This window comes from Rhincodon typus, chromosome 3 (assembly GCF_021869965.1).
Source record: "Rhincodon typus isolate 14 chromosome 3, sRhiTyp1.1, whole genome shotgun sequence".
NCBI lineage: Eukaryota > Metazoa > Chordata > Chondrichthyes > Orectolobiformes > Rhincodontidae > Rhincodon > Rhincodon typus.
Genome location: NC_063334.1, coordinates 14,262,439 through 14,275,289, shown reverse-complemented (window position 1 = coordinate 14,275,289; position 12,851 = coordinate 14,262,439). Strand labels below are relative to the sequence as shown.

At 40.5% G+C, this 12,851-nt stretch overlaps 1 protein-coding gene across 1 annotated transcript in view; it reads left to right on the top strand.

Annotated features, from left to right (window-relative positions):
* The window catches only part of LOC109910925 (spermatogenesis-associated protein 6-like), a 66,468-nt gene that overhangs the window by 36,338 nt on the left and 17,279 nt on the right, over positions 1 to 12,851 (top strand). Inside the window, exons 6-9 of the mRNA XM_048619942.1 lie at positions 1,938 to 2,030; positions 2,445 to 2,690; positions 7,903 to 8,014; positions 8,958 to 8,989. Of these exons, the coding sequence (XP_048475899.1) occupies positions 1,938 to 2,030; positions 2,445 to 2,690; positions 7,903 to 8,014; positions 8,958 to 8,989 (483 nt within the window). The remainder of the gene's footprint in view (positions 1 to 1,937; positions 2,031 to 2,444; positions 2,691 to 7,902; positions 8,015 to 8,957; positions 8,990 to 12,851) is intronic.

Sequence of the window (12,851 nt, the reverse complement as noted above, 5' to 3'; positions counted from 1 at the left end):
CCCAAAACGTCAGCCTTCCTGCTCCTCTGATGCTGCTTGGCCTGCTGTGTTCATCCAGCTCTACACCTTGTTATTCACCCTCCCAGCCTGATTGTTATAAACTCTTTTGTCTATCCAACTGCTCTTCTCTCACTTCGATTTCCCCTCCCTATTTTCTGCATATAAACCGACGTTTTCTCAGTTACCATCGGTTCTGAGGAAGGGTCACGAGACCCGAAACGTTAACTTTGATTTTTTTTTCTTCACAGATGCTGCCAGACCTGCTGAGCTTCCGGCAACTTCTGTTTTTGTTCCTGATTTACAGCATTCACCATTCTTTCAGTTTTTAACTCCCAATTTGGCTCATGTATCTTCCAAACCTGTGTTTTAGGAATAGATGATAATTGCAGTCATTGCAATACAGTTATAACTACTTGTGCATCTCATCCTCCCAAACTTCCACCAGTTCCACCCCACCGATCATGGCTTTGCAATAACTTTGCAATGTGGTTATTTTAAGCATCTGTTAAAGGAATTCTTAGGTCCACCCCTAATGGTGTCAAGCTTCAGTGTTGTTTGGACATAGACACATCCAGTCAGGCGAAGACAATTCTATCTATCTCCTGACTTGGTCATTGTAGGTGGTGGATACATTTGCAGAGCAAAGAAATGCATTACTCCTCTCAGAATTTCCAGCAAATCAGAGACTTGGAAGGGCAACTAGATAAATGGGACTAAGTTAAGTTAGGATATCTGGTCAGCATGAATGAGTTGGACTGAAGAGTATGCCCTACAGCTCTGTGACTGTTACCGGGGATAAGTAACAAATGCTGGCCTAGTGAGTGACATCCACATCCTGTGAAACAAAGTCACAGAAAGATGAATGCAACTTTCATGAATTTTTTTATATCAGTTGCTGTAACTTTAGGGACATGAAGTGTCCATGTTTATTGCCCTTATTTTTCTTGTGGCTGCAAAGAAAATTGTCAATTCTTGAAAGCTTGGGACAAAAATAGAAATTGCAGGAAAAGGTCAGCAGGTCAGGCAGCATCTGTGGAGAGAAAGCACAGTTAATGTTTTGGGTTGAGTGACTCTTCCTCTGAAAGCTTGTGCATCATTTCACTTGAGGGCACATTCATCCATTTCCTTAAAGATTCCGCTGCAAACTGAATTTCCTACACCCACATTCGTATCACTTAAAAAAAAAACACATCTCACACTGAAAATGCGTAAATGAAGCCCAGTCCTAAAAATCGTACAGGTCCCGCATAAACACTTTCAGGCAGGCCATCCAGTATGATTTCAGACAAACTTCCCACAGTGTCCTAAATGCTTAAAGTATTGGCAAAGATCTGTAGCTCGGGTTGTGGATGAGGTTGTTGACTTGCTCGCCGAGCTGGCTTGTTTTTGTTCATCATCAGTATATTCTGTAAAATAGTTGATATCAGCCCTAGCAATTACCACAATGTTTTACATATAGCAACCACCAGTACAATGTGTTACAAATATATAATTTGATGGATTAAAAAAAATGTAAGGTCAGTATGGTCTTACCAGACCATAGGGCTGCTCTGTCACTAGAGGCGGTGATTTAACATGAGATTCAGCACCTTGGGCAAAGGAGTAACTTCATGGTAACTTCAGCCAGTGTGGGAATCCAACCCACACTTGGCATCACTCTGTATTGCAAGCCAACTGTCCAACCAATTGCAATTTAATAGATATACGCTGCCAAGTTTCCATCAGCAACATCTTATCAGAAATTTAAAATTGTCCTGCCCGTGAATCTCCTACTAATTTAGTTTGAACATTGTGAACACTGGCCAGACATTTCTGGGTCTGTAGCTCCCCACTGCAACGCAGGTATTTTTCCAATATTAGATGGTACAACATTTTGCAATAAGGAGAATAGTTCAGTTAATTAAACAGATAATTCAACATTTCTGTCAACATTTCAGTTAATTGCACCTAAGTTGGAGTTTTCCACAACAACAACAATTACAGAGTGCTGCCCCAGATCGCCAAAGAAAATTTCTTCCAGTTTATGCCTGGTGAGTCTTTAGTAGTAATGTTCCAATTTTAGAGGATCCTATATTAAAGAAATTGTGATTATCAAAGTTTTGAAATTGATTTTTTAAGATCAATTTTGCATAAAATGGTATATTTGATTTCATTCTTACTGATTTCTTGGAGCTATAATGTGCTTATGTTACAATATAGCAAATTTATAACAATTATCCCTGTAATAGGACATCTGTTCGTTGGATTAGTTGCCACTGTAACTCAGCCATGTGGTGTAAAACTCTGCATATGCAGGCAAACGGGGTTTTTGCCACATGTCTGGTTGAAGCTGTGGATCGCAATGACAGGAAGTCCAGAGCGTTTTCGGGGCCAAATAAAAAAGCAAAATAAACTGTTCACATTGTAAGGCCACAGTTTTGTTACACTTTATTTCTTTAACACAGTCAGAAAGTGGAAGAAAGGAGAATCAATTTAGAAGACCAAGGTGTGCCAAATCATTTAACCTGATAGGAAAATCATGCAGTGAAAAGAAATCTGAAAAGGAACGCAAGAAGCCAGCAGTAGCAGCCAGATCACGATCGCTTTCTCCGTACTGTAGGAAGTGTTTACTTGAGCTCTGTTTAGATGATGGGCAACATTCATCCCCACGCAAGTCAGATTCCTTTGGCAGGACTTTTACGAATCGCTCTGTAAGTATCTTTAAATTCATTGGTTTAACTGCTCTTTAGGAATACGCTAATTGAAGTTTAATAACATATGTTTCTTTCTCACTATAAAAATCTCTAAGTTTTGTAGTACTTTTGTAGTTTATTCTTGATAAAGAGATCATGTTCCCTGAAATTACATTGAAGAATTCTCAAGGGATACTCAGCGTTTTCTTTTAAACTGGTAAATGCCTTCCTTTAAAATGGCAGGAAGATAACTTAAAAATAAAATGTGCATGATTTAGTATCCACAGTATAATGTTATCCATTCTTTTAATATTGTTCTCAGACCTAGAAATAAAGTGTATTAATTACTATGGTTAGAATCTAAGGAATAAAAGACAATTCCTAAACAAAGTTCGCCTTTATTCAAGCTTAAAAAATGATTCACTCAGCTGTCATCACAGCTTTCCAAATAAGTCTGAAAGCTATACATACTTGGAATTACTTCGAAATGCATTTGTCTTTGTCATGCAGGATTTTTTAAGAAATTGTATTCTTTCAAGGGCTGTGGATATCATGGGTAAGGTCAGCTCTATTGCCCTTCCTAATTCCCTTTGGGACGTTGGTGATGAGCTCCCACCTTGAACACAGCTGTCCATCTTGCAGACCATATATCTGGCCCTCTCCAGATGATCATCTATCCTTCCCCCTCTGAACTCACTCTGACGTCCACTGCTGCATCACAATGGTTAATTGGGAACCCCTTATAAATAAAATGGCCAACCCCCTCTGTACCTCCCTTTTCGAGGCTACATCTGCCTCTCTCTTAGGCTATTGATTTGTGAAACTGACTTTGCACTCTGAGATCTCCAGCTTTCAATTGGGCATCCTTAGGACGAATTTCCACTCCCTCAATGTTCAGTTGTCCACAGCTACAACAAGGACTTCCTCCAAGTACGTGCTCACATTCTTGGCAGCTTTCGTATTCCTTCATTTCCAAAAATCCAAGGTAGGCAGCTCTTCATTCTGTCCTTCTCAAATTTCTTGGATGAATCCTAGAAAGTGACAGTTATCCCTTGAGGAGATGGTTACTCGTTTCATTATGTTGCCCCATGGTGGAGCCCCACAGTGGCAGTTACAACTAAAACTGCTCACAAAGATCACCATCCAACAGGCCGTCAGGCTTCTGAAGTTGTGGTTCCAGTGCCTGAATTGGTTGGTGGCTCCCTACGGTATGGTCCTGCAAGATCTTGTGCATTGTGATAGCCTACTATGCTCCCTATGAAATGACTTTCCTGAGAGGTGTGTACCTCAAAGAGGATGAGGGCCCAGAGTGACATAATGCATTGGGACAACAGGAAGGGCAGGACATAGAAAAAGAGGAAGAGGAAATAAGGAAGATGGAAAATTCTGAGATGCCCTGGCTGCAAAGAAAGATGGGTGTAGCTGGTACAGGACTCATCAGGATGCCTTTGATGCCCGGAGTCTTCTGATCCAGGCGGGTGGCATGATTTGGAACTCAAATTGAGCCACTTGTGAGAATATTTCCATTGAAACCAAACCTCCACTCCATTTCCACTCCAACCTACCCCCTCCCACTATGGTATAAATGCTGACCCTCCACACATGAGATGACTCTTCGTCAGAGCTAAAGTAGACACGAAACGTTAGTTTGCCTTCCCTCCATGGATGCTGCCTGACCCACTGATCTCCAGCATTTTTTTGTTTTCAGTTTCCATTGAAAAGGCAGTCTTGAATGGATCAATTGCCTGACAAACAACAATGCGCATTCATTGGCTTCATTGTTTCTCCTTCAAAAACCTTTGTTTCCCTCTCCCAATCTCTTCCCTCTTTTCCAGTATCATCTTTGACAAACAGAATCTCAGACATTCAGAGTCATGAGCCTCCATTTATAATTTCTTTCAAAAGTTATAAAATGCGCATTTAGAAGTGAATTAACTCAGTGTACCGCTCTGTGCTATGCCCAGCAGTGTGCCTCAGCTCTCAGCCACTTCTGGATGAAGTGGAGGTGGCCTTCTCCTTTCTGTCAACTTACAGCTGAAATACAGCAGCAGGCACTGTCTTCATGCAGGTGCTGAAGGGCATATTTCCAGAGGCTGTGGCACAGTGTCAATGCAGAAGCAACCTCTGTCACTGGGCTTTGTTGAAGGTGCGCCAATGATGTTGACAACAATATTAATGTGAGGTAATATCTTCACCCTCCTCAATAACTGCCTGAAACCTGGCTGGAAGGGTATATTGTTTGGGGCATAATTGGCAAGCATTCTTAATATTTTGGTACAATTGATTTAACTAGGCAAATGCCACACCAATGTTCAAGACATACATGAATGCAGGCTTTGGAAGGCACTTAAAAGATTTGTTTACTTAGACCACCAGCAACAGATTTGCTTACACACGTCAGAGTTCCCTGAGGTAGTGCTGGGTCATGGCTTGAGAATGGAGAGGTTAATTCATCCCATGTGCACCAATGTTGTTCAGAGTTCTAAATGAATGAGATCCTTCATTGATAGATTGACTCACCTCATGGAAAGTCATATACAATAGCACTTGGAATAGATGCACTAACAGCATTCATGCATACAGATAATCCAAGCCACCCCCAGTAGCAATGACTGTTAGTCATTCCTACAGTGCAGAAATGTTAGATTGGATGCAGTGGTGCCTTGATGAACGCTCCCTTCCAACCATACCTCCAACCTAGACCTTTGTTCAGCATCGTGGCCTCCTTCTTCCAGGCTGTAGGATAAGAAACCTTCTTTCTCTTCCACTTAGTCTCCAGGAGAGTTTTGTGGTCAGTATTGGAAAATGAAGAGGCTGCCATGCCCTGGATGCCAGGCCTCTGCTTCCTCCCACCAAATACTTACATCTTCCCATCAAACAATGGCAATGGTAATGGCTAGTGTAATGCCTTTAAATAGGATTACATTGCAATGTCCCATCTCTATCCGCATCCATGAATTGGCCACCAAACCCACCCTTAATTAGCAGCCCGTCTCTGCAAAAATCACCAGCTGTGATCACTTACCTCCCAGAATGTGGTCAGGACCCAGAAACTGTCTCCACTCCAGTTTCTTGACCCTGGACAGAATATTCTACCAATGGAGTTTATGTCCATCCAGTAACAGAGATGCTCAGCTCAAGGCACAACTATGCGTGACATAGCTTTGAAATAGGTCAATCCTATTGAAGTATTACTTAAAGCCAGGCTCTCCAACCTTCGCTCAGCAGTACTCCTTGGTAGTACCTCTAAATCCAACTGTTGTCGGTTCCATATTTCACATCATTTAAAGTAACCAACATTGTCTAGGGTATTCCAAATTCTCAACTAAATATCAAGACATTTAGATTGCACACTGTGCAAGTATACAAGATGACTGCAAACATGAATAAATTGTTTTGTATGGAGGTTTAGAGTTAATCAGACTTCATGCAAGTATATTTTCTCAATACTTAGACATGGGGCAGAATTCGCCTGACACCAAGGAGACCAGGGTAAAGTCTGGAGGTGGTTAGCAAATAATGGATCTTGTGTTCGGAAAATTCTGTGACGTACTGCTGCCACCGGGCTGTTTTCCGTGGGTGACCCAGTAACCCTATGCATGGTGGTCAGCAGCAGTTTTAATAATTGATGCCCAAATTGGCTGATTTTTGGGTCTTGTTACAAATTGCTGGTAGAGAGGCAGCACCATCTGCTGTGAGGTGATTGCCAGTTTTGTGAAGGGAGTTTCCTTAGAGTAGGAATCAGGAGACATTAGACACCAAGGCTTCGTTGAAGGTGATTGTAGAGGGATTAGAAGCAATAAGAGGAAAACCTTTTTCAGCTGGAAGATGTCAAGAATTTACTTTGCCTCTTTCGGCATCAATTATCAAAATACAATGTGCACCTGAAGTGCTGTCACCCGTAGGGGCACAGACTGACTGCTGGAAGGTGAGGTTAGAACGGACAGCTGGTTTTTTTTTTGAGGGGCCACGTGATGGGCTGAATGGATTCTTTCTGGGCAGTGACTTTCTTATGGTGGCAAGTGGCTAACAGAAGGAAAGGCCACCCTGCAGTCCCAGTAATGTCTCCACGAAGTTTCCTATCCATTCCAGGGGGCCTCCCTAATCAAAAATACTTAAATAATTTTGTGAGGCGATAGCTGTCAGTCTTCTGTTTTGAAATGAAAAAGTTGTGAGACTGCCAGGGCATGAGTATGGAGCTGGTCACTTCAGAGGCCACCCAATGATATGGGTCCCATTAAAAGTGGGTTGGGGACCTCTATTTGGTGCCATTGTCAGCTCGGGTGCCAAAGCCCACAAGATTTTTTGCCCATGGAATCTTATAGAACAGAAAGAGACAATTCAGTCCATCATCCTCTTGCAGCTCTTTGACAGTGCTATCCAACCAGACCTATTCCCAGGCTCCTTTTCCATAACCTTGCAATTTCCTTCCTTTCAAGTACATATCAATTTCATTTTGAAAGTTAATTTGAATCTGATTCCACTAACCATTCAGGCAGTGTATTTTATATAATGACTCACTGTGTCACCTCTGGCTTTTATGCCAAGTACTTTAAATCTTTGGCTTTCTGGTTCTGACAGTTCTATGCCAGAAGATGTTTCTTCCTCAGCTATTCTCCAAAACACTTAATAATTTTGAACACTTCTTCTAAATCACCTTTCATCTTTCTCTGCTCTATCCATTTATTTTCTAGACTCTGCACATAACTGAAATCCTCATCTCTGGTGTCCTCTGCACCTTCTGCAATGTGTGGATATCTTTCGAAAGTGTGAAGCCCTGAGTTGGTTATGAACAAATAATGTACAAGAATTTTATTTTTTATTTTACACATCTCCTTGGAAAAGAAATGAAAGTATTATGGCCCATGGGCCAAAAAAATTGCTGGATTCTGATAAAACTTTTAATGCTGTTATTTTGAGAGGCAGTACCACAAATAAAATATTGTGCTGCTGGAAGATATATGGTGAAAATGAGATTGACCCTAAAGGAATTTAGCCACTTACAGAAATCTAACTGTGATTGTATTATCAGTCGTTACATCAGGACAAAATCTTGTTTCATAATTCACCAATTGGCTGTTCACTAAACCATATGATTCTTTAACTTAAAAGCATGAAAATTGAATAAGTGACTCCCCTGATTGTGTGATAGATATTATGCTTCTCTATTTGGAAGAATAATATAAAAATATCAGTATTATAATTTTAAAGTTTATTTTGTTTTTATTAGTGTGACAGAAACACATGTGAGAAAAAGCATTCATCTTCACTATCATGCTCATCATTTGATAGAAGTGCAAAGTCCAGGCCACGAACTGCTTCTCCATCAATCTGTCATAACGGTAAGATTGTGCTCATTCACAGTATGATTGTATTTAGTTGAGAAATGAATCCTGCAGATATATCCAAAGCTATTTGGAATAAATAATAAACTGAGGATAGTTAAAAGAAGTTGAATCAGTTCCAAAGAAGAGTCATTATTGGACTCGAAGCGTTAACTTGGTTTCTGTCTCCACAGATGCTCCAGACTCTCCAGTCCTTTTGTTTTTAGTTCAAGTAAATGCACACTTTTTGTCTTTTTAAGTTATCTCTTTTGTTTTATGTATGAACTTGTGGAATTACGGATATTGCCACCAGGACCAACATTATTGTCTACCTCTAGTTACTCTTGGACTGTGGTAAAAGTTCTCCCCTAGTGCTGTTCGGCACAGAGTTCCTGAGTTTTGATCCAGTGACATTTTTGTTTAAAAATCTATATTTAGATATACCTGTGTCCCTTTGGGAAATAGTGGGGAGTTGGTGGAAGGAGTCCTGGGCTGACAACAGCCCATCAATGACGCAGTTTAAGTGCTCCTTCTGTCACCCACAAACCCGGAAAAAGGACTTGAATCTGGAGCTTCTGACACAAGTGTAAGCATTGCTATTATTGTGTCACAGGACCTCTTGTCAATTTGAAGGTGAAGGAACGAGATTGGTTGTTTGTTGGGCTATGCCTCATTTACTTTGCATAATAACGAAAATATTTTAAAGCAGTGTGGAATTTAACCTGTTTGATTATATAACAAAGCAATAGAAATACGTTAGACTTGTCTTTGGCTATGAAGTTGACTGAGGAATGATGAAGATATTTGTTATCAATTAGTCGGCATTTGGGTGAAAGCAAGCTTTATTAGTTCAGTTTGAATTGAGAACCAATAAACAGAATTTTCTCATAAGCACAGGCAATGAATGATAAAGATCTTCCTTAGTTTTTAAGCTTCTCTTTTTTTCTGTTTCCTAATTCAGATAGTTACAGATCACGGTATGATATAACGAAGGTGAGTAGAATTTAAATTTGTTACAATCCTTTGTGCCTCCTTTTTCTCATCTACATTCTGTCCCTCAGTGATATCATCCTAAAACAGTATAGTATATAAATAAGACACCTAGCTCATCTCCAGTTCTCTGGATTCCTCTCCTGTTACTGCTTAGTTGTCATCCAGTACTGGATGAGCAGAAATTTTCTTACATACTGTAAAGATTGAAGATAGTGTTTTTGGTCCCTGTTCTGAATACCATTCCCTAGCTAATGACTCCATCCTCCTCACCAGCAACAGTCTGAGATTAAATCAGTCTGTTTGCAACCTTGATGCCCTATTTGATCCTGAGATGAACTTGCAATTTCATTCACACCATCACTAAGATTGCCTATTTCAAGCTCTGTAACACCACTTGGCTTTGGTCTTTTTTGCTCAGATTATCTGCTGCTTACATTTCCTCTTTACTATTGCAATGCATTCTTGGCCAGTCTGCTACATTCTACCCTGTGTAAACTTGAGATAATTTAAAAGTCTGCTATCAGTGTTATGTCATGCACTAAGTCCAGTCACTGATTGCCTACGCGCTCATTGAGCTACATTTCCTCCTGGGTAAGCAGAGTCTTGATTTCAAATTCTCACCTTTGTTTTGCAATTCCTCCACAGCCTTTCCCTTCCCTATATCTGTAGTCTCCTCCATCCCCACAATCTTCACAGATTTCTGTACTCCTCAAATTCAGGTCTGTAGCATCCCCATTTTAATGACTCCACCACTGGTGACTGTGCCTTCAGTGACCTAGGCCCCAAAATCTGAAATACTCCGTCCACTCATCTCCTCCAGCTTATTATCATTCTATCTTACTTAAAGATATATCTTAAAATGCATCTTTTTGACAACCATTCGATCATTTTATTTTCTTCTATATTCTTCTAATATTTTCTTGTGTTCCTATGTACCAAATGTGGGAAGAAGGTGGAAATATCACCAGACTAGTCATCCATCAGCCACAAGCTATGCTCTGGTTGCACAGGTTTAAATCCTGCAACTGCGGCTACTGAAATTTAAATTCTGTAAATAAATCTGGAATGTAAAACTTCTCCAATGTCCTTTTTTCAGTGGAGGGAATTTACTGTCCTTATCTGGTCTGACCTACTTGTGACTCCAGACCCACAGCAATGCAGTTAACTCTTAACTGATCTCTGAAGGGGCCTTGCAAGCCACTCAGTCCAAATCTAATTGGAGATGGACAACAAATACGCAGCTTGCCAACGGCGATTACATCCCATAAAATAATAAGTTTGCAACATTTAGTTCGGTAACTTTCACTTGATGCTCTGAAGAACCTTGTGATCTTTCAGTATGTTAAACTTATAGGTAAGGTTGCATTGTCTTCCCAGACCATAGGGCTGCTCTCTCATTAGAAAGAGAGAGACAACAGGTGTTGGTGTAACATGAGGATCACCGTGCCTCGGGTAAAGGACAAGTTGAGAAGGAGAGTTCTTCATGATAACCCCAGCCAGGGTATGAATTGACCCCACGCTATTGGCATTACTCTGCATCATAAGCAGCCATTCAGACAACTGAGCTCATCATCCTCTATTAGTCTGGACTCAATTTCTGAACCAGCTGAGGTTACCATGAAGGACCTTGCCCCTCACCTAGTGACTGCCAGGTTGAACTGCCAGTCGTCTCTCTGTCAACCTTGCCCCTCACCTGGTGACTGCTGAGTTAAACTAACAGTCGTCTTTCTGTTAAACTTGTATATGAATTATAACTGCTGTTGTAAGTTTCCTTCCGATACCTATCATTTCTCTGCTACCCCCACCCCACCAACTCCAGTCTTAGGCATGAGTACATATTACTCTCTAGTTTCTCTCCTGTTTCCACTGATGGCCTTTCCAACTTCATTTTGTCCATGAGACCACCCTTTGTTCCTTTAAAGCTATTGCCACTAAATTGCTACTATCCAACTTTCCTTCCTGATTCCACTTAGCTAATGTTGTTAACATTTTTCTCTGTTCAGTTTGTCTCCCTTACTTCCCCTCAAATCTTCTGTAATGACTCCTCTCAAAATAAAATCTTGACTGCCATTCTTTGCCAACTATTGTCCCATTGTTAAACTCCCCTTCCCCTGCAAATCCTTGAATGTTTTATTGCCTCCCAAGTCCATGCCAATCTTTCATAGAGTTCCATGTTTATAGAGTCATAGAGATGTACAGCACGGAAACAGACCCTTTGGTCCAACTTGTCCATGCCAATCAGATATCCTAAACTAATCTTGTCCCATTTACCAGCATTTTGCCCGTGTCCCTGTAAACCCTTCCTAGTCATATACCTATCCAGATGCCTTTTAAATGTTACTAATGTACCTCCATCACTTCCTGTGGCAGCTCATTCCATACACGCACCACCACCCCCTGTGGGGGGTGAAGTTGCCCCTTAGGTCCCTTTTTTATATCTTTCCATCTCACCTTAAATCTATGCCCTCTAATTTTGGACTCTGGGAAAAAGACCTTGGCTATTCACCCTATCCATGCCTCTCATGATTTTATAAACCTCTATTAAGGTCACCCCTCAACCTCCAACACTCCAGGGAAAAACAGCCTCAGGCTATTCTGCCACTCCCCTAGCTCAAACCCTCCGACCCCGGCAACATCTTTGTAAATCTTTTCTGCACCCTTTCAGATTTAACAACATCTTTCCTAATAGCAATTCTTGAAATCAAGTTTCTACTCTGTCAGTGTCACTCTACTGAACAGCTCTTATCCTGTCTTCTTCAGAAAGGTCACTGGATCTGAAACATTAACTCTGCTTTCTCTCCACAGATGCTGTTTGCTGAGACCTGCTGAGTTTCTCTAGCAATTTCTGTCGTGTTTCAGATTTCCAGCAACCATAGTTCTTTGCTTTATTTGGGTGAAAACACTTCCTCCTTGTACCTTTCCTATAATGTATTGTCTGAACAAATTCACATGCACATTATCATTATACCTAGACAGCAGAGCCAATTTGACTAATCTTGAGAATATAAAGAATAGGGGCTCACCTTCATGAGTAGACTGAGATACAAAGTAAAAGTATATTTAGAGTAAAAAAGAATAAAGTAAAGAAAAATATAACAGCAAGGTCAGTGTAAATGACCGGCTTTAGCTGTGCATTCCTGGAAAATGTGGCTGGTTCTTATTATCTTGCCTCATCTGATATCATTGCCACATTTTTTCACAGCAATGAGCTGCTGTACACGGGATATTAGAACTGACTGACCTAGCCAATCATCCTGCTTGCCCACATAGTTCTTCTTAGGGTAGCACTGTTCCTTTCTCCTCATCTAATTTTAGCTATCAGTACTTTGATTACTTAGTGTATATATCTGTCCTGCTACAGAATTCATAACCAGTATTGTTTACCAACATTTTCCATTCATTTCTCAACCAGTTCTTCTCAATGTTTCTCTAAGCTGCTAGAGGCCATTAACTCCTGTAGCAAAATACTAGTTCCTTTCCTTTCATGGTAGAACTATCCATCATCTTTTTGAATGTTTGGAGCTTGGTCCAAATATTTAAATATGATTAATCCTGAAAATGATGACAAGGAATGCTCACATTTGGTTGGATCATAAAAATTAGACTCTTGTCCTATGATTGTTTCAGATTTCATTAGTGGAATTTCCCAATTTGATTGGGTTTTTCACTTAACTTTTGGCTCTGATAGTATTAAAACAATCAGGGGCATGGTCTGCATTTATGGATTTCACCTCTTTTACATTGGAAAGAAGATGCATAGAATTGATAACTTGATAGAATTCTTTGAGGAAGTGACAAAGTTGATAGATGAGGGAAGGGCTGTGGATGTCATATACATGGACTTCAGTAAGGCGTTTGATAA